At 40.3% G+C, this 22,075-nt stretch overlaps 1 protein-coding gene across 1 annotated transcript in view; it reads right to left on the reverse strand.

Moving 5' to 3' along the window:
- Positions 1 to 1,219: 1,219 nt before the first annotated feature.
- The window catches only part of ATXN10 (ataxin 10), a 69,766-nt gene continuing 48,910 nt past the window's right edge, over positions 1,220 to 22,075 (reverse strand). Inside the window, exons 10-11 of the mRNA XM_033148023.1 lie at positions 15,486 to 15,549; positions 1,220 to 1,591 (exon numbers count right to left, since the gene is read on the reverse strand). Coding sequence (XP_033003914.1) covers positions 1,401 to 1,591; positions 15,486 to 15,549 — 255 coding nt within the window. The 3' untranslated portion in view covers positions 1,220 to 1,400. The remainder of the gene's footprint in view (positions 1,592 to 15,485; positions 15,550 to 22,075) is intronic.

A 22,075-nucleotide genomic window follows, 5' to 3' on the forward strand; every position in this document is an offset into this window, starting at 1 on the left:
TTGATATTTGTAATAAATAAAAAAAGAGCGACAAACAGTTCTAATGGTTGCAACGTATGAGGCAAAGCTGTCAACTTTTCCCTTTTCTTGTGAGGAATCCTATTCGGAATAAGGGAATTTCCCTTTTAAAAAGGGAAAAATTGCCAGCTATGGTACGAGGGCACATTTCAGTAATTCCTTAGAAGATGGCTTCTCGTGTTCACCTTGAAGACAGAAAATTCATGAGTGACTAAGAATCTGATATGTTGTGTTTACACAAGGGAAAAATGCATTATTGCAGGTAGACATATTCATCTCCCACCTTTTCATAACTTGGAGGTGAGCTTCCTTTTTTGCAGCTTTAGATGAAAATATGAATACTAATAATATTGTTTATACCCTGCCCATCTGGCTGGATTTCCCCAGCCACTCTGGGTGGCTTCCAGCAAAATATAAAGGGGGGGGGGTCAAACTTTAAAAACTTCTTGATACAAGTCTGCCTTCAGATGTCTTCTAAGAGTTGTGTAGTTCTTTATCTCCTTGGCATTTGATGGGAGGGCGTTCCAGAGGGAGGACGGCACACTGCCGCGAAGGCCCTCTGCCTGGTTCCTTGTAACTTCTCTTCTCACCAGAAGACCCTCAGTGTCTGGGCTGAATGTTGGAGGTGGAGATGCTCCTTCAGGTACACTAGGCTGAGACTGTTTAGGGCTTTATAGGTCAGTACCAACACTTTGAATGGTGCTTGGAAATATACTGGGAGCCAGTGAAGATCGTTTAGGACTGGTGTTATATGGTCTTGGTGGCAACTCCCAGTCACCAGTCTAGCTGCTGCATTCTGGATTAATTGCAGTTTCTGGGTCACCTTCAAAGGTAGCCCCACGTGAAGCGCATTGCAGTAGTCCAAGCGGGAGATAACCAGAGCATGCACCGCTCTGGCAAGACAGTCTGCAGGCAGGTAGGGTCTCAGGCTGCGTACCAGATGGAGCTGGTAGACAGCCGCCCTGGACAGAGAATTGACCAGCGCCTCAATGGACAGCTGTGAGCAGGGAGTCCCCCATACCCACCCACACCCTGTCCCCAAGAAAATTAGTTCTGTCGTGTCTGGATGCAACCTCAATCTGTAAGCTGCCATCCATCCTCCAACTGCCTCCAGACATCTAGCAGCAGTGAATTAGTTTGGTAGATACACAGTATTTTTTAATTAATGGAACAAAAGAGTGAAAAAATTATCAGCCAGGTATCCATAATTTGGGATTTGCAGTTTATTTGGTACTAACATTTTATTCAATCTAGGAAGGTTTAAAATTAACCTTTGACTTTGGTAAGAAATAATGGCAACAATCTGGTTGAGTGTCCACTTTATACCACACTGGTATCGTATCTACAACAAAACAGATGAAAACCATTCACCCTGCAGTTGCTTATAGATGTGGTGTCTTTCCACTGGATCTCAAAATCAACTTCTGATCTTGTTTCTCAACTTTCAATCCCATGTTCTCAAGGACAGAATTGTCAGCCAGGCCCTGCTGCTCCATCTGTGCAATGAGTTCTTGGTTTCTTTCATTCTGTTCCGTGAGGTTGCGGATTGTGTATACTGCCCACTGGCTTACAACTGTTGAAAAGAGTTAAGGAATTTATCCCATGTTTATTTCTAGTTAATGTATATATTATGGGGCACATGTTACAAATACTTGTATTTCAATAAATTAAACAGACTGATTAAATCCATATTGTCATTTACATAAGTCACTTTAACCACCCAAAAGTCTGTGTTAAGGGAATGTCGGTTCACAGATATCAGAAAAGCAGGCCATGGTCCTGTACTCAGCTACTGTACATGTTTGCCACTCCTATGAAGGTCAAAGTAGAAGCTCTCATGACTATGCACAGAATTATACAGGTGAAACTCGAAAAATTAGAATATCGTGGAAAGGTTCATTTCTTTCAGTAATTCAACTTAAAGGTGAAACTAATATATGAGATAGACTCATGACATGCAAAGCAAGATATGTCAAGCCTTTATTTGTTATAATTGTGATGATTATTTACAGCTGATAAGAACCCCAAATTAACAATTTCAACTTTGGGGTTTTCATCAGTTGTACGCCATAATAATCACAAACAAAGGCTTGACATATCTCACTTTGCATGTCATGAGTCTATCTCATATATTAAACTCCAATAGCTAATGAAAACAATTGCTTACATAAATGGACTTTTCCACAATATTCTAATTTTCCGAGTTTCACCTGTAGTTAAAATCAAAGGTGTGACCAAAATATTCAACATGAACCTAGTATGATTTTCATGCAGGAAATTACGTGTAAGAAAAATGCATCCAGACCAAAATCTTTTCTCACCCTTACATTTTAAATAGCATAAACATAAAAATAGCCTGTTGGGTCCAGAACTGTGTTCCCAGTGGCGAATAAGATGACAATGCAAGCGTATTTTCCATATTTTAATACGTTCTATCATTATTGGTTGTACTTTATATTTAGTTATTTCTTGACATGCGTTGCTTCTGTAAAATGAAAAATGAACTACCTTTTTAAAGTCACCAAACTATAAATACTGGTTTTGGAAAGACACTTGGGGCTAGGATAGCCTGCAATGATCCATTCCTCTTTCATGGTGGTCTCCCTTCAAGCAAAGTTTCAGGCAAATGTTAGATCCAGGTTTAATAATTTCCATCACCATCAATAAACTACATCCTGAGCATTCCATTAAAACTATTTGCTTAAATGCTGCAAGCAAGGTGTTATGTCACAAAATGTAATTGCTCTCAAAAACACCTACAGAGGAGACAAGGAATTCCAACTCTCCATGCAAGAACAAAAGGCCTGCAGGGCACCAATTATTTGCTACGTGTAGCTTCACATACAAGAGAAAGCTGTGCATAATTTACTCATATCCTTCATAGTTTCTTGCTAAGTTCCACATGGCCATTCACCTGCAGGGCATAGGCAGAGCTGTCTGGAGTCTGGGTGTGGCAAGAATACCAGTCAAAAGAGTGAAGACTAGAAAAGTATGGAGAAGTGTTGGTCAACATGGATCATTGCTGTGTATCCCATATAAATTTAACAAACAAGAAATGCCTAGTTTGAAGTTGGATCTTCGAGTATACCAGACTACTTATTTTTACTGTGAATTCACTTTAACAACCTCAGACCAAAGCATGAAACACAACTGTTTATGACCAGAGATATGTTAATTCAAGAACAGATTTGAAGCAGAGCTCCACCGATTTTATTCACTAACCCACACAGAGAACATGAAGACCTTTCGGAGAGCTGTACCATATTGTCAACTTGGCAGAAAAGGATAGTGATCAATGGGATCTCCAAGTGTCACAGATTCTAATTATGGTCACATGACACTCAGCAGCACATTATTAGCATTTGATTGACTTGAGTATAGCTTTCTGGAAGAAAGGGTGCTAGGAAGTTGTTTCTTTAAAGCTGGTGGCAATGTACAATTGTCTGCTTTTAATATGAAAAATTAGACCATTGAGGATATTTGCCATGTTAGGACAATCCAAAAGGGTTTATTGCACCCACAATATAAACACGAGTACCAAATAATATAGTTTTAATTATAAGAGAGTGATCCAGCAGGGCTTAATAGAGTGATGGAGCCACTGTCCCATCCACAGCTCCACCGGACATATTGGCTGGGGTGGAAGGGTTGGTGCCATGAAGGAGGGATGGATCATACTTGTTGCCATCACAATGGCAGCAGATCCTTAACCAGCCCAGTTCTGCCCCATCCTGAAACACCAGCAGTATGGGAGACACATGGAGGCACTTCTTGATGGACATGCCTATGTCATGCAACCCTGCTCCAGTCCAGTGCATTGGGGCCCTGAACAGGGGCTCTCAGTAACTAAACAAAGGGTTGGGGAAAGCAGGTTATCAATATATAAACATCAATATGGATTCTCAGTGTTTTAACAGAGCCTTTTCAAGTTTATTGTATTCTGAATGTGTTTATGTCAATAAACTTTTAATTTTTTAAAAAAAGTCCACCATGTAGAGAAGATCAGCTTCATGAACTGGCCTGCTAATTAAGAGTGTCTTCAAATATTTGCAAGGGGAGAGATCTTAAAATTAAATTACAATTAAAGTATACTGCCGCAGAGTGTGATTGAACAATACAGGTGCTATAAACAAAACAAATCCATGATCTAAATTATAAAGCGTCACATGGTATCTGTGTTTGTCAGATCCCCCTTTTCCTACTACCAGTATATTGCCTGCTTGGGGGGGGGGGCGGGGGAAGGTTTGTGTGCTGTAGCTTGCTCACAGCTTTCTCCTTTCCAAGTGCACTCTTGCAATTGAGAGTCATGAATATGTATGATTGCTCTTAACATGCTGAGTGAGCCTGAGACTTCTGGATGGCTGGATGCAGACCTATACAGACTTAAGTGTCACGAGAGATTAAAGAGAGTCCCCAATTAATATTCACATTACCCTCTTGTTCTTACCCAAAAGACAGATAGAAAATTGAACATATTCTGAAGTCCATAATCCGACCAACACTTTAAGCACTTTATTGTATAATCAGCCTTAGAAAGAGAGTGCTTCTAAAGTTTCCATAGTTACTACAAATAGGAGCATGAGCCCATTTGTTGCCAAACCTCACAAAATAAAACAAAACACAGCAATCACAGTAAACCCAATTTTGCAGGTTTGCTTTACATATCTAGAAAACCAAACAAATGCAGTATTTTGCAGTATGCAGGATCTTGTTAATCATATGACAAGGTAATCAATTGGATCTTCTATGAAAAAATATAGGAACCCCCCCCCCAAATTAGTTCAATTCTGTGTCTTCAATTACAATTTTACATATTTTACAGTAAAATCCTATGAATATTTACTTGATGCAAAGTCTTGATTTCAATTAGATTTTCTCTCAGATTTTGCACAACCTTTCCACTGCATTCCCAATCTCAGCCTATAAAGCACTAAAGATCACCACTTTCCTAAACAGTTAAAAAAAGAGAGCTCCTGTGTTTGTGTGTGTGTGCGCATGTTTGTATTTTCCAAAAGAACTGCAGCTTATCAGGCAAACATGCAGTTCCCCCATCTAGACTGAGATCTTGTGCTAGTTTCCCACTGAAAATTTTGTGCTCTTCAATTTTAACACTGCAGGATCTTACGAGCACAAATAGCAGCCAGGGAGGGGGTTGGTGGAAAATGTAATAAATGCCCCCACATGGCCATTCTTCCTTTAAAATAAGAACTGGTATTAACTATACCTTTAATTTAAAAAGTGTGAATAGTGTGAGATAGTTTGGCTCCGGTACAAAAGTGTAGACTGGCAGAGGATGGTTAACTGCCTGATGTTCCCCTTGAAATGCTCCCCAAATCATTTTTTCTCACAGCAAGACTCCATGGACTGCTTGTTTTTTTCCTGAACCAATGGAGTTATAAGAAAGGAGATTTCAACGGAAAATCAGGAAGAACCTTCTGACAGTAATAGCTGCTTGATAGTAGAACAGATTCCCATGAGAGGTAGTGGACTCTCTTTCCTTGGAGGCTTTTAAGCAGAGCTTGGATCTGTCATGTATGATCTCATTGAGATTCCTGCATTGCAGGGGGTTGGACCAGATGACCCTTGGGGTCCCTTCCAGCTCTATAATTCTATGACTTAAAGTAACCTACGAGAACCAATGGGTGCTGTTAGGATCAAGCTTCACCCCCCCCCCACTGATTATCTCCTACAAATGCTGCCCCACCCTGTTTTTCTTAGCAAGCACCAATTTTGGGACATTTTTGCCCAATTGGTTTCACACTGAGCAAGGCTGATGTAACGTCCAGTCAACATGACCCGATTGTATACACCTGTGAAGGGAAATGAAATCTTAATAATATTGCAAGGGTTAAGGAAGTCCTAAAAGTCCAGCACCCGATACCTGATACCACCACCAGTGGCATCCCCTACCCCCCAGGGCACTCTTATAAGTGGGTGGGGCAGGGGCAGAGCCCAGCACCCCAATGGCTGTGGCCTACTGGGCAACAACAACAAATAATAAATGCTCCTATTGAAACAGGAACTGAAAGTTTATGCAAGCAAATGGCTTCAGGTGGAGAAGGTGAATTGAGACTTAGCCACACGCGACATGGCAAGTTGGAAAGAGTCACAACTCTTATATCCACTACTCCTTTAGAGGTAGGGACGGAGGAGGAATTGGTTAGGCCTGCTACGATTGGAGGATTTCCTGACGCCTCTCCCCAGTGGCTGACCAATCCGGTCGGCTGAGGGGAGGGGCCAACAGCCCTTTAACTGGAGACGGCGGGAATCCTTCCCCCTCTCCTTTCGCTGCCCCCAACTGCATCGGTTCTCCCGCCCGCCCACCCTTTAGGTTAGCTATTGACTTTGCTATGGACTCCGGTTGGTTGTCCCAGTTGGCTGGGGGGCCTGGTAGGACTTTTTCCCCATTTGGACTAGCCAAATCGGGTTTTTTCACCTACCTCGTAGCAATTCATCACAACTTTGGTTTTGACGGTTAGGCACTGGATAACATCAATAAAGGTTAAAAGGGGAGGTAGCGCCATCACCTGCCCCTCATTGGAAGGGTATTCCGTTAAAGGTTTCCGGGGGCGTGGTCCCGTCCGAAGCCTAGGGAGGTCAGGGCCGAAGCCACGCCCCAATGGTGATCACGGGGGCAGTTCCCCTTGATCAGCATCAGGGGTGCTGACCTTGCTGGTTAACCCTTCACGGACCTCCAACACCCGGGTTGGGGGTCAGATATAGTGGTTAGGATCCAATGCCTAAGCCAATACCGCTCAACATCCGTAACCAATAAAGTTGTGGCCTTTATGCCCATTTAATTCGAAGAATGTGTCCTGTGTCGTTATTCACCTGGGAGGGAGGGATATAGCCACGCAACTTCGCAGTCCGATTACACAGTTTGCCAGATTTAATGATGTGGTTTCAGTGTTTACTAAGCGTGTACAGAAATCCATATTTTATGTAAATAGAAGGCACAAAATGGATAGTTTAATGGGGAAATGCATTGAAAATAATTGAAAAATGCACATTTTATATAAAAACGTGTATAAAATCCATACAATTTAAAGGCGGGGTTTTAATGCGTTCTTTAAACACACACAGAGAGAGAACAGGGCAGACCTCTGAGCACCAGCGAAACCAAAACTGCTGCAGAATTAGACTGCTCAATCCCTCCCTATTTAAAGGACATGGGCTCCATTTTGTGGCTGAAGAGTGTGAAGGCATATTGAGAAATGAGAATGAACCCCTCCCCAAACATGGAAAATTAAGAAGAAAAGCCGACAGAGTGATGCCCGTCTCCCACACAGATTAAAGCCCCAGCACTTTAAAAATAAAGGAATTAGGCACTGAACTGCCCTCCACCGCAAGCAAACGACAGCCAGAGTGCACATGGAGGGGATCTCCACGTTAATTTTCTGTCTTCCAGCAATTCTTCACCCAATAACAGATTGTGTCTGTTATTGCTACAACCCCCCCCCCTCCAGTCTTTCGTCTTTTCCTCCCTATGACTAAATTATGTGTTGTGACCTCACTAGAACTCAGCCTAGGGAGAGAAGTACTTCCAAGCCTACACAGGGTGTTTTTGCACCACCACTAAATAATTACCCCAAAACTCAGAACTCATCAGCAGGTTGCCCTGAAAACCAGGTTGGCACCCCTGGTTTCCTTGTTCTTTCTCTCCTTTTTTCATTCCACAGCAATAAATAAAATAAAATAAAATCCCATTTTGCCTCCAATCAAGTCACTGAACTACAAGGTGGGTACAACTACAGCGTTTGGCAGAATCATAGCTATGTAGAGCTGCCACAAAGGGGGACACAAATGCAACCTGAAAATTTGTACAATTGGAGATGGGGGGGCACATTACATTTAAAAGCACTTTAATGTTTTTAATGCTTTTAATCTTCACCTAAGGCAGCTTACTATTAACAAAGCCCAAGAAGCGCAATCTCCTAAGGCAGGCGCTCCTACATCATGTGCTTGAAAAGCAGAATGTCAGCTCAAAGCAGTGACTTCTGATAATTAATTTTTTTTAAAAAAAAATGGAAGCAGTTTCATTATTACATCTTAGGACAATTAAGTATTTTAAAGCTCATAGGTAAGGCACCTATTAGGCTTCCTTTGAAAGTCTCTCAAATTTATAACGTCTACTTTTAGAAAATATAACTTTTTGTAAAATAAAATCAGGCACTAAATTCAAATGTATAATGCTAGCTTGTATGTGGCACATACATTCTTGCCACAGAAGCTGCCCATATTTTTAAGTGACATTTTTAATAGAAACCTATAATTTATATGCAACTAAAAATCCTTTGAGTTTAAAAAAGGAGAAGGGAAAAAAATCACACTCTTGGACAATGTAAAGCCAAAAACATTCCATGCCTATGATAGTTTTAAGAGTTATTATATATCTATCTCCAGATGGGAACATATGCAATTAATTTTCAGTGTTTAAACACTGTCATAAAAATCCATGGAATCAGAATAACTGAATGTGATACAACATGCAACAACGCAGTTTACACACTGTTGCTTTATCCAGAAATATGTAGAGTTGTGAAATGTCACTTTAATTTATTTATCTGTCATTAACACTCTCTACCACCTACACAAACATGCCAGTTGGGTAAAAAATTGTTAACGAACAATATTTTGATTCTAGTGGGACGTACAGCAAAATGTGGCTGAAAATTGTGGCTGACCTGTGAGGGCCGTGGCTTCCAAACTTTTTTCTTTGGGCCACACTTTCAGAATCAAAATCTGCTCATGCCACAATGAATTTTTCATTGATAAGATATACATTGGAAAACAAAACACAGAACACAGCTGCCTTATAATATGATCGTGGCACATCTAGGAAGCTACCTAAGAACAGTTCCTGTTCACAACAGTAGGTGACGGAGAACTGTAGAAGCATAGCATATGCTCTTGCTCTCATTTTGAAAATATATCTATCCACATTCTGCAAATAAATAAAACACATTTTGATACTATACTATACCATACCATACACCATACTGAAATGCTTAAATGTTTCTTTGATTGTCCTTGAATCTTCCTGCCACATCCTCTCCTGTCGCACCAGTGTGGTGGTGCACCTTCTGAGAACCACAGTGTTAGGGATTCACACGAATCAATTCCCTCCCGACACGTTTTTTCCTTTCCAACTAAGATGGAACATTCTGTAGGTGCTAGTGTTACAACAAGCAGGCTCTGTCCACATTTGGCTGTTGTAGGATGTGGGGAATTTACTTTTTTGTATTTCTGAAAATCTTGGCGCTCTCACCTTGCTTCTTGGTGCTCCCATTTTTGTTCCAAACCTATGAGAATGGGGGCACCAACTTTACCATTAGGGGAGGTGACAGTAAAAGAAATGAAAATATTAAGAGGGCTTTTCTTTTAATGATAGTGTAGGGTTTTATTAAAATAAATTTTAACGGTAAAGGTAAAGGGACCCCTGACCATTAGGTCCAGTCGTATCCAACTCTGGGGTTGCAGCGCTCATCTCGCTTTACTTGCCGAGGGAGCCGGCGTACAGCTTCCGGGTCATGTGGCCAGCATGACTAAGCCGCTTCTGGCGAACCAGAGCAGTGCACAGAAACGCCCTTTACCTTCCCGCCAGAGCGGTACCTGTTTATCTACTTGCACTTTGACATGCTTTCAAACTGCTAAGTTGGCAGGAGCTGGGACTGAGCAACGGGAGCTCCCCCCGTCGCTTGGATTCGAACCGCCGACCTTCTGATCAGCAAGCCCTAGGCTCTTCAGTTTTAGCAATACAATACACACCAATATTATGAAAGTATGCAAACATACAAATAAAAAATAACAAGTAATTCAATATCATGAAATTGCAAACATGGTATAGATGTTCTGCCAGGTATCTTTTTCTGAAACACTGATCCCCATATGGGCAGGTTGCTTAGCAGCATTCTAAGAAGGGCAACGGTCCTGATATCTTGGAAAGAGGCTACAATAATGGGTGTACAGAATGTGCCACAAGTTTGGGATTCTTAACTATTTTTTAAATAAGGGAAATCTGACCTTTGTGCTACAGAACTAATGATTTTTCTTTTAGTAGCAGCATGCCTACTAGTGACACAGAATTGGAACATCTGTGTATCTCTCGTTGAAAACAGAATATATGGTCTACTGCTGTATTAGGAAAAAGAAAAAGAAATTACATGCATTGAATAATACAAATGATGTAGATGATTTTGTTGAAATATGGCATCCATTTATAAAATACTTTACTGATAACCCTGAAGAATGGCAGCTGCCCAAATCACAGATTGGACTTTGGCAAAATTAACTAGATTGGTTAGTCCTGGAGGTGGGAGAGTTGGAATTTAGTTTTTGTATTTTTTTTCTTGTTTTTTGTAATCATTATATATTGGAAATTAATAAAACTATATTTTTAAAGAGAAAGAAATGTCAAACATAATCAGGGCCAGAGAAAGGTAGACAAAGTGCTAATAGTTTTACCTAAAATGAGAGTTTGTTTATATCTTACTGGAATGACAGAATGCCGTGAATCTATATATGTTTTGGGGGGAGAAATAAACATTAGCAAGTAGTAAATCAATTGGATCCTTTGGCATTTGTTGACCTTAATTATTAAACAAATGAAATGATATTGTTTAATTACAGATAGATTGGGTGACAGGACAGTTAAATTCAAATAATATTGTAAATGTATAATTATTAGCATGCTATTTTGTATATTTACATAAAATTAGTTATATTTGATGAATCAAGCAGTTAAAAAAAAGATTAACCAGCTAAAACATTCCTTAAAATATATGTGACCAACCATTTCTGGGCCAAGGGCCTTAGTTCTCTCTCTGGGGGCTGCATACCATTAGGGTTGTGTGTTTTTTTACACATTATTAAAAATGAAAACAACAACAACTTCTTTAAAAGAATTGACACATTTGGGGGAGCACAAAAAGCTTTTGGCTTCACAGTATCTCAGTTAGACATCTATCGGAGCAGTCAGTAAAAGCATTTTTAATTAATTTTTTTATTGGGGGACCGGGGGACAGCAAAATACGTTCTGGGTGGGGGAACCACAATGGTACTCAAATATGCAAATAATTAATACTAGAATGGTTCTCAACTGAGTTATGAACAAACCTCTTAGAACAAGCCTACCAAGTTTCCAACCCACAAACCAAATGCAGCCCATAGAAATGAATTGTGGCTTGCCAGGGGCTTAGCAACACTGCTGCTTTTGCAATCCCAGATAGGCAGCAAAAGGGAAAGGTTTCACAAGCCCCTGGTGGGGCTGGTGTGTACTCTATTTGGTTTAAAGAGTTGAAAACTGTGCATGCTTGGCTTAAAATCCCTATGTGAAAGCTAAAACTATCCCCATTTATTTTGCCTTCCTCAGCAAAAAGCCAGTTTGTGTCTTGCAGATGCACCATATTACATCAAATGTATTCTTTTTGTTATTTACATTATAATTTGTAAGAAACAATATAAATGACCAAAAAAATGACTATTCCCCCCCAATGGTTACAAATCTATGAAAACATAGCTGTTGTCAAATAAAAGTACTTGTAAATCATATTTGATCGCCGTTTTTAAGCTACTGTGTTCTATTAGTTGTCTGTTTTGTGGCAGCTATGATAGTTTGCTCCTTCAGAACTTAATCACATCCCTGTTTTCTGCTCTCCTCAGCAGCATGGATTGTTTTCACAGCATGAGGCCCGTCTCATGCTACACTTTTAAATATGAAATGCTCATCGGTTTCCCCAAGAAAGTCTTTCCTGGCATGACACAAAACAAACTGCCATTGTTATAGACCATAGCAACTTGATTTCTCCTAGATTTAACCTGAGGTTTCATAAACCACAATTATACTAACCGTTGCCATGAGGTCAAAAGTATTTTGAATCTACCTCTGAGATGACTGTCAGACTGAATATAATGACAGAAAATGTTCTTCAAATGGGTATATGTAAAAATTAGCTCGCATTTATATTTTCGGTATTTTATCCAAACTAAAGGGTCTGTATGTGTGGATCAACCACCACCATTGCAATAGGAGAGCATAAGAGAAACCACAGGTTTTCCTTTCACAAACGATGCCAATTTTGTCTCCTCAGTAGCCAGCTGAATGATCACCCAGAAAGGCAGCCCTGCTCTTTCCTCTCCAAGTATTACCGACATTTTGGTCACAGGAAGACTTGCCAAGCTGACGTTAACATAACACAGAAGCTTTACTATAAAGGTCTTTGGAGTCAAAGAGCCACTTATTTTCATCAGACGTTAAATGGCAAATTATCAGCGGAACCTTTTCTCACTACCTAACACAAGAACTGAATACAGGATCACTCAGACTACACTCCTGTCATAATCTGCTCTAAAGCAGTTCCAGGGACTCCCGTGTGACTACAGTAAATGGACCCTGTTTCTCCCTTCTAATGCTGGAGGAGTTTTCTCTTTAGAAGAGGTAATCCCTTTAGAAGATGGCAGTAAGCTGGTTGCAACATAAGTGAAATATTTAAAAAATGCATTGCATTTAAAGTTTTACCAACATTTAACAGACTGACTGGGATGAACTGGTGGTCTTATGGAGTAAACACTGCACTGAAGGAGAGTAGGGCTCACTTTCTAACTCAAATGAAAACTTCCTTTGCACTCTGAGGCAAATTCGTATAATTTGTGGCCCTCATACTATCCAAACTGAATTCAGCTCAGTGCCTTTGGTCTGAAAGTTGGATAGTTTAACCAACTAGCCTCAATTGCTGCCATATGTAGAAAAGCTGGGAGATTTGTTATTACTTATTTATAAATGCATTTATATACACCACCCTCTCAATGGAAAAAAAGTCAAGGTGGTGTACAACAATATGTGTATAATAAAATATAAAATAGAAAAACCATGAAAAATAGAAATAAAATGACAGGCTAGTCAAAAGGTTTTAAACAACTGCATAGGCCTGTCAGAATAAAAAAAAAAGTATTCAAGAGACACCTTGAAGCCAAGAAATGCCTGCCATATCTCTGCTGGAAGAGGGTTCCATAGCATGGGACTGACGGTACAGGCAACCCCCCCATTTGCAAGGGGGTTGCATTCCAGGTTATTGCACAAGCCTGTTCCACCCTGCCCCCTTCAACTGAATGCATGCAAAATGGTTGCTGCCTGCACTAAATGCAGACTTCTGGCTGAGGCCTGTTGGGCATCTGAAAGAAGCTACCCATAGAAAAAATATTCGGGGATCTATGGCGTATATTGCAGTAACAGAATTCACAATGTTGTAGGAGTATAAATCAGTTTTAAATGTTAAATACTAACAAAAGTGTGTGGGTGCATGTGGGTGTGTATACATATAAGTATATGTATATGCATGTGTGAGAAAGAGAGAGATAAGAAATAATATTCTAATCCATACAAAGATGGTGCTCTTCTTCTTATTCCATCATTAGAATATATTCACAAGCAATACTGGTAGTACCACACTATGTAACCAATACCACAAAGTATTATCCATCCTTGTAGCATCTGAAGAGCAGTTAAACTTCTCTAAAGTTGCCACAAGAATTCTGTCCAGAGCTAAACCCAAAACAAATTTTTGGAACTCTCATATGTAAAAAATTGAAGATTTTTCAAGGAACTGTGTAAGAATCTTGAAAAAACTCACTTCTGAGTAGACCCCAGATTTCACTTTAAGCAACATTTGAATTCTGCAGGAAGAATTCTGCAGGAAGTCAATAAGACTCAAGAGATTTCTCAGGATGATTTTGCTTATTTCCTTCATTTCTTTCATGCCCATTATTGTCTCTTACTCTTAATTTACCCTTCCCTTTTATTCTGGGATTAAACCTAAATAATCAATTTTTGTAATATGGTTTTGAAGAGTACAATGGGCTTTACTGGCTAGTCATAATAATTAAATACTACACACAATATTTACCCAGCTAGCTCTCACAACATTTTTGCTTGCATACTGACAAGGCAGATTATTTACTACATACTCACTTTCAAAAACAACCTTCTTTAACAAAGTTTAATAACCAACAGCCATCTTTCTTAGTGGTGGTTCCACTGGAATTTCTCCACCAGTCCTAACAACAGAAATATCTATTGTTCTTTCATCAGATAATACCAGATATACGAGTTGAAAATATTTTTTCCACTGGTCAGATTTAATAAGGTATGTAAAACTGATGAGCTGCTTACTAACTCATCTACCTGTTTATTTCAGCTGACTGGTCAGATGTCAGTTGAAGCAAAAGCTTCCAAGACCAGCTACAATGACCAAATTTGGTTAGATTCCATTACAATCCGTAATCTAAAGTGACAACAATGATTCTGGGATATTCAGAAAGTTAGAGAACACGAGATAATGTTCAACCAGGCCCATTTGTTTTAAGACTCAAAAATAATGTAGTTTCTCCACTTCAAAAGAGGCCATTTTTGTATTTAGTTAAAAGATTTAAACCTCTCTGTCAATTTGCTACCCCAGCCAAAAAAAAAAAAAACCAGCCTCAGTGTTGTTTTTTACCCCCTCAAACTTGTTTGCATTAGTATTTTATGATATTCTGATCTCATAATACAACATTCCCAGCAATTAAATTTCATACAATTAACAAATATAACCCAAGACAAAAGAGTAGACAGCCAATAAACACACAGAAAAAGATTTACAGGAAATCACTTAAAATGTGTTGCGCAAAATGAAAACTAATGTCCTTTGAATAAAAGTGTAATTACTCTTTTCATGTTAAAAATTAAAATAAATATGACAATAACCCTTTTCTGATGCAAGCTTTAATTTTTCCTAAAATAGGCAGTATAAATTATAATGTAGGTTTAGTACTGGTGGTAAAAGGTTAACAAATGAGTGTACCAGAACACTAGAGTCAGTGGTCAACTCTGACAACTTGAGATAGAATCCAGAGGAAGTTAAAATAAGTCAATGCTTATTCTATACACACTCCCACATAGGTTCCCCTGGATTCAATGGGACTTTCTTTTGAGTTGTTATATATAGGATTGCCCTTTGGGCAGAATAATTCTAAGCCAAGGTCTCATTGGATTGGAGCGGCAGGGACACCACCGCATTCCAAACCCTGCCAGCTCACAACAGCCAGGATCGAAGGAAAATTTCCTTGCTGTTTGTTTGTTTGTAGCTCTGGGAATGGCTGAATGACCCAAGGAGTGGACCCGTCTATGGGATTTTGGACCTGCAAACCCTGTTTTGAGGCTACTGTCAGAAGAAGAACTGGCTGTTGCTTCTTACTGACCACCGACCCACAAGCCACCAATTATGGGGAAATGGGCTAGGATTGTGCTATGTCTCTCTGAAGTCTTTACAACTGAAGTAATGTTTTCTGTAGACTGGAGTTTTAAGATACTTTGAGGCACAAGGACAACACACATTATCCCCAAAGCTTTCACATCTACAACCCCACCTCCAGCTCAAATTACGTTAGAAGGAGTAATTATTTATCAATTTAGAAAGTTATTGAAAGGATACAAGGATTATTGTCATCAATGCTGCAGTTATCCAGGATCAATGGGATGCCATCTAGATCATAAACCTGTAAGAAAATAAAAAAAAACATTTTATAAAATATTTCTCCTTGGTGGGTAAAAATACACAAACATAACCCATCCCTAAATAGATAGGTTTTGTATATATTTATGCAGTGAGAACCATGGTTATCTATGATGTAGGTATTCAGACATAATGCCTAACAACTGGCCACAATCCAATATTTAAAACTAATGGTGTGAAGCAGGTTTGGCAAGGAGTTACATCTATACTTTAGGCCAGATTCTGCTAATGAGTTCTGTTAGTGGAATCCCATGCAAGGACTTCCATGAACAAAATGGTGTTTCTCTCCTCCCCTGACTTGGAGAGGTTGGAGAACCCCTAGAACAGAGCACAGGGGAAGGCAATGGGGGGGGGGAGAAGGATTGTTCTGTTTGCCAAGCCAAAATCCTTGCGTTGATGGCAAAACTGCCATAGCATGCATTAAATTCTTCCCTTTTGATTTTCTGAGGGGGTTCTGATGCGGGGGCTACCTTTGAAGGTGACCTGGAAACTGCAATTAATCCAGAATGCGGCAGCTAGACTGGTGACTGGGAGTGGCCGCCGGGACCATATAACACCGGTCCTGAGAGATCTACATTGGCTCCCAGTACGTTTCCGAGCACAATTCAAAGTGTTGGTGCTGACCTTTAAAGCCCTAAACGGCCTTGGTCCTGTATACCTGAAGGAGCGTCTCCACCCCCACCGTTCAGCCCGGACACTGAGATCCAGAGCCGAGGGCCTTCTGGTGGTTCCCTCACTGCGAGAAGCAAAGCTACAGGGAACCAGGCAGAGGGCCTTCTCGGTGGTGGCGCCCTCCCTGTGGAACGCCCTCCCACCACAGGTCAAGGAGATAAACAACTACCTGACATTCAGAAAATACCTGAAGGCAGCCGTGTTTAGGGAAGTTTTTAACCTGTGATATTTTAATGTATTTTAATATCTGTTTGAGGCTGCCCAGAGTGGCTGGGGGGACCCAGCAAGATGGGCGGGGTACAAATAATAATAATAATAATAATAATAATAATCTCAAGCGTTCTAAACCAACTCAAGCTGCTTCTGAAATGGTCAAATCTGAATTGGAAAGTATCGTATTTGTTGCAAACCCCTGCCATACACACTCTAGATTTTTTTTTAATTCCAGCAGTTCTTTTATTGTTGCCTATTTAATGTATGTATTTCTGTACAGTGCTTAAGAGATTTATATATGTGTGTGTGTTAAGCTGTTTAGAAATTAAATAATCACTCAATTTCAGATTAAACAATCTCAGTGCATACACAACTAAAACCAAACTTGCACCTATCCAAAACATCACAATACACTATATAAACTAGTCTCCTACAACAAAAGTATAGCCATATACTTTTCAAACATTTGGATATGCCTAGGCATGCCAACTCTAAGTGCAAAGCTCTCTTTGACACAGTAATTACCAATTCAGACAGTTTTCATTCCAGAAAGTAAACATCAGAAGTCAGTCAATTTCTAATGGAAAGTTGGGCAACAATGATAAGTGAACATATAAAAAACAAAGGCCATTCCCAACCCTCATTACTGTGAAATGGTTTTGAAGAGGTGTTGCAGTGTCAACTGAAATCTCAAAAACATTATTATTATTATTATTATTATTATTATTATTATTATTATTAGTTCCCAATTCAGAATCCTCCATTAAATGCCACTTCATCCGTGCCCTCACTAGGTGACCTTCTGCAGGCGCCTCTCTCTCAGCCTTGGGCTTCCCTGTTTGACTCAGGCCTTGGTCAATCGCGGATCGTGCCCAAATAGAGAGGAAAGGAAGCCTGGGCAAGAGGGAGCCCAGCCCACTCCCAAGCCCTGCGCCAGAGGGGAAGATCGGCCTCACCCAAAGTATATGAAGCACTGCTCACCTACAAAGAGGCAGTAATGTGTTTGAGGAAGGATTAGAGGCTTGCACTGCCTTCCTCCTTTTAATTAAAAAACAAAATCCCCTTTTAGCATTTGCACAAGGAACACGGCAATGGTAAGCCTTGTTTTTGTTGGCACACTTGCACATGCACACAACTGTATACAAACAAAAGTGTGTTTAGCAGGCAGAAATTGTAGGATTTCTGCCCATGGGCGTACCCAGGGGGGGCAGGGGGCAGCTGTCCCCCACCCAGAAGCAAAAATAATAATTAAATGGTTATCGGTAGCCTAAAAAGGAAAAAAAGCTCAAGACTGGTCTTTCTCCCCCTCCCAAATCTCAATAACAATTGAGCTGTTCCGCTCTTGCCGAGGCAGTTGGCCACTCGTGTGTGTGCGTGTGTGCGTGTGTGTGTGTTGTGCTGGCTGTTTCCCCCTCCCTCATGCCGACAAAGAGCTGGCGTGCCTATCAGAGACCGGATCCTAGCCTGCGCCCTGCTTGGTCAAATGGGGATGCAGGCTGAGACTTGGGCAGTGTCAGGGGGAGAATTCATCGTTGCAAGGGAGCTTGGCAAACTGAGTTCCCTTGCATGGTGAGTAGTTCCTTTGCGAGGACTGAGGATCCTGGGAAACTGAGTTTTTCAGCCATTTGAGGCTTTCTGTTTGGGGGGGGGGAGTTTTTCTGTTTTTTGAAGCTGTTTTTGTTTTTTGAAGCTGTTTTTGTTTTTGAACCTGAACGACCATGTCTCCCCCCCCCCCGTTTTGATTCTGGGTACGCCCCTGCTCCCCTCTTGAAGCCTGTCACATGGACAAGCAGGGCCCCACAAAAATGTGTTGTGCCGTATCCCTGTTGCAAATGTTGCCTGATCTTGTAACTGAGGGCTTGGGGTGGGGGGACTTCGCAAAGACGGAAGTCCCTGCTCTAACTTCAGTTCTAGTTTTTCGTGCCAATGAACCAGCCTGGACGTCCAGTGAGTCACAGCAGCTTCCAGTTAGCCTGTTAGACTTTAGAGATAGGCAACCTGCTGTCGTTAGCTTTATATGTGGGGTATTGTCCCCACACAAAGGCAAGGTGCAAATTCATGTCTAACCCAAAGAAAGATGGGGCATTTATTCCCTACTGTTTAGAGATCTCAGAGCCCAGGGTACAGGCATGTTGGCTTCTAATGTATGGCACTGTGGCTTGTGGCAAACAAGTCTATTATTGGAAGCTACCACATCCTGCAAAACTGCTGAAATACTTGTGGCTCTTTTCCCCCAGGACATATGCTGGAATGGCAAAGGCTCTGATGTGACATATACTTCCCATACGAGATGGATGGCGTAAGGAGCGGAGATTCTTTCGCAGCCACACCAGGAAGCCCCGTGCCCACCCATTGAAAGCAAAACTACGATCATTGCCTCTAGCATACTTAAGAATTGCGTTGCTCTACTGACACTAGGAAACATTTAAATATATACATCTGAGGGGAAAACTTTTTCCCTCCTGCAAATGTAATGAGAATTTTGACCTTCTCCCTGAGAAGTCTATATATATTTAAAGTGTCATTCAATAAAAGTGGCTGTCTACTGACACAATTGTATTAATGTCTTACAACAGAAAACCTATTGAAATTTAAGCTGACTGTACTTATGTAAAATATTCTCATGTCATTAAGTTAAACAGAGTTTAATACACTCAAAACAAAGTGAGAAAATGAGTTTGCAGTCATTGAGAATGTTGAGGACGCCCTTCTTTTTCTTATTATTAACGTTCCTCCATTCCTTAACCTCAATCTACTGCCCATCTTTTCCTGTACTACTTCAGCATTGGCATAGCCAGGATTTTTGTTAGGTGGGGGCATGCCTTTTGTTGTGGGGGGGCAGAACCTCAGTTAGCTATGTATTTTTATTGATTGTTATTCATGTAAAGGGGACCCCTGACAGTTAAGTCCAGTCACAGACGAATCTGGGGTTGCGGCGCTCATCTCGCTTTACTGGCCGAGGAAGCCGGCATACAGCTTCTGGGTCACGTGGCCAGCATGACTAAGCCGCTTCTGGTGAAACCAGAGCAGTGCACAGAAACGCTGTTTACCTTCCCACTGGAGTGGTACCTATTTATCTACTTGCAATTTGACGTGCTTTTGAACTGCTAGCTGGGCAGGAGCTGGGACCGGGCAACGGGATTTAAGGAGCTCAAGGATGCTTATATGGTTACTTAGTCTTCCTTTTGGTTGCTACTATTGCATATGAAAATGTGCATGTGAACTGCATTTACCTAATTAACATCACATCTAATCTTGCTCTCACATTGCTCTCATTCATTCTTTGAAAAAGCATTTTTGAAAACGTCATTTACCGTATTTTTCGCTCCATAAGACACACTTTTTTCCTCCTAAAAAGTAAGGGGAAATGTTTGTGCGTCTTATGGAGCGAATGTGTGGTCGATCGCTGGTTCCCTTTCTGGCCCCGCCCCCTTGCCAAGGCCTCCATTGTTGAATGTTCTGCAGAGGGAGGCTGTTTGTTTCCCCAGCAACATGTGACTGTCTGATTAGATTATCTGTCTGGAAACTGTAGAAACGGCTCCCTTTCCTTTCCTAAAGAAGCTGCAGAACTGTGAGTTGAACCCCATAAAAACAGGATTTTTTCCCTTTGCAAAGTAAGCTCAACAACTTTGAGTTGATCCTCAAAAAACCGGGGCTTTTCGCCTTTGCAAAAGAAGCTGCACGTCTATGAGCTGAACCAAAAAAAATGGTGCTTTCCCCCTTTTCTCCTCTAAAAACTAGGTGCATCTTATGGTCAGGTGTGTCTTATGGAATGAAAAATACAAGACTTGTATGGCTTTAGAAAACTAGCTTCAGCTTACTGACTGCATCAACACTACCAACCCCATCTGAGATGCATGTGATGAGCATTACTACTGTAGCACAGTAACTGAACATGAACACTGGAAATCAGGGGTGCAGCACAGCTTACAGGGTAGCAAACCCTGACACAAAGCACGTGTTGGCCTTCCAGTGATCTGAGCTACTAAAGGACTGGAGTTCAGCAGGGATAAGATACTGTCCTGCTAGCTGGAGGAAAGCAGCTGTTGGTTACAGCGAGAACACCCTGGTTAATATTTCACTTTTATTTCTTATACTACGAAAAATAATACAATGAGATACATACATTCATGCATTAAAAATACATTTCAATGGGGGGATTCAGCATTATCATCTGTAATGTTGGCAATAAGAGACTGGAGAAATGACTTTTCAGGTTGCATTCATAAAGGAAAAAAGATGTGCTGTTGAACTATATGCACTTTAGTTTTATTTTGTTTACATAATTTCATATTTAATTTTCTTATTTGAAAGAAGAACTTGCTCTTCACACAGCTTCAAATGTTTTGTAATGAGAATATAAGAACCCACCATTCCATGAAGAGTTCTTTAAATATATCCATGAAAGCAGAATTATTCTGAACCTTAACTTGATTAGCATAGTTTCTAAGAACTCTCTGTTATACATGATAATTCTTCTACGGAGTCAGAAAGATTTCCAATGTAGAAAAATCATTACTTATAAAGCAGAACAATATAATTCTATATAAAATATTTGAGAAAAGAATGTCTAACTTTGAAGGGTCAACTGCCCTTTTGTTTTAATTTTAGTGTTGAGCACATACTATAATGCCTTAGACAAGAATCAGGTCAACTTATGCAATCAACAGTACAGACACCTTACTTAATTTGTTTAAAATAGCGTTGAGATAAGAAAAGTTGAAGTGGACTTTGTAAGGAGTGTACAGTATATAATAGAAGATTTCTCTCTCTCTCTCTCTCTCTCTCAATCCTGATCTCATGCTGAGGTTGCAATTCCCAAGATTCACTTGCAGACTGAAGCAGAGATCTCAGCACCACAACCACCCAAGTAGTGGCAGCTTCCCAGAATGACACACCCTACATCCTATTGCAATTATGATTGGACTTTATTACAGTTTCCACAAGTGATCCACACACACACACACAAACTGCAGTGTCATTGCTGAAAATATCTCTCATTTGACAGCTAGATGGTAACCTTTCATAAAGAAAACTGATGGACTGCAACTTTAGTAATTTTTGCATTGCTTTTACATTTCCACTGTTTTTATAAAGGAGAATATACAATAACCAAGGTATGCAATGTTTTAGTCCTTAAGCATTACAGTATAGAGATGACTGGAGCCTCAAGCGTTTCTGAACAGGGCAACACATGAAGAAAACTATCACTAGATTATATGCCACTTTTTAAATGTCAAAGTGTGTTTGCTTTCTCTAGAAGCCTGGCAGCCTAGCAAAAACCAAAACAGTGTGTGAAACAGCACTGATTTTTCACATAAGAGGAAGAAATATACTACATTTCTACCAAATACTTGCCCTAACTAATCTAGAAACTGATTTAATAGAAACCTTTAAAAATATTTCACTTCTTAAAAACCATTTCACTTTTTAGTTGTGTTTCCTTTCTGCCACATCTACCAAACTTCTGTTTCAGTGTATCTGAAGGAAGTGTGCATGCACACCAAAGCTCATACCAAGAAAAAAACTTAGTTGGTCTCTAAGGTGTTACTGGAAGGAATTTATTTATTTTTTTGATCCACCAAACTGTTAGTCTAGAAAAAGAAAAAATACTGACCTACGAT

The sequence above is a fragment of the Lacerta agilis genome, chromosome 5 (assembly GCF_009819535.1).
Source record: "Lacerta agilis isolate rLacAgi1 chromosome 5, rLacAgi1.pri, whole genome shotgun sequence".
NCBI classification, from domain to species: Eukaryota; Metazoa; Chordata; class Lepidosauria; order Squamata; family Lacertidae; genus Lacerta; species Lacerta agilis.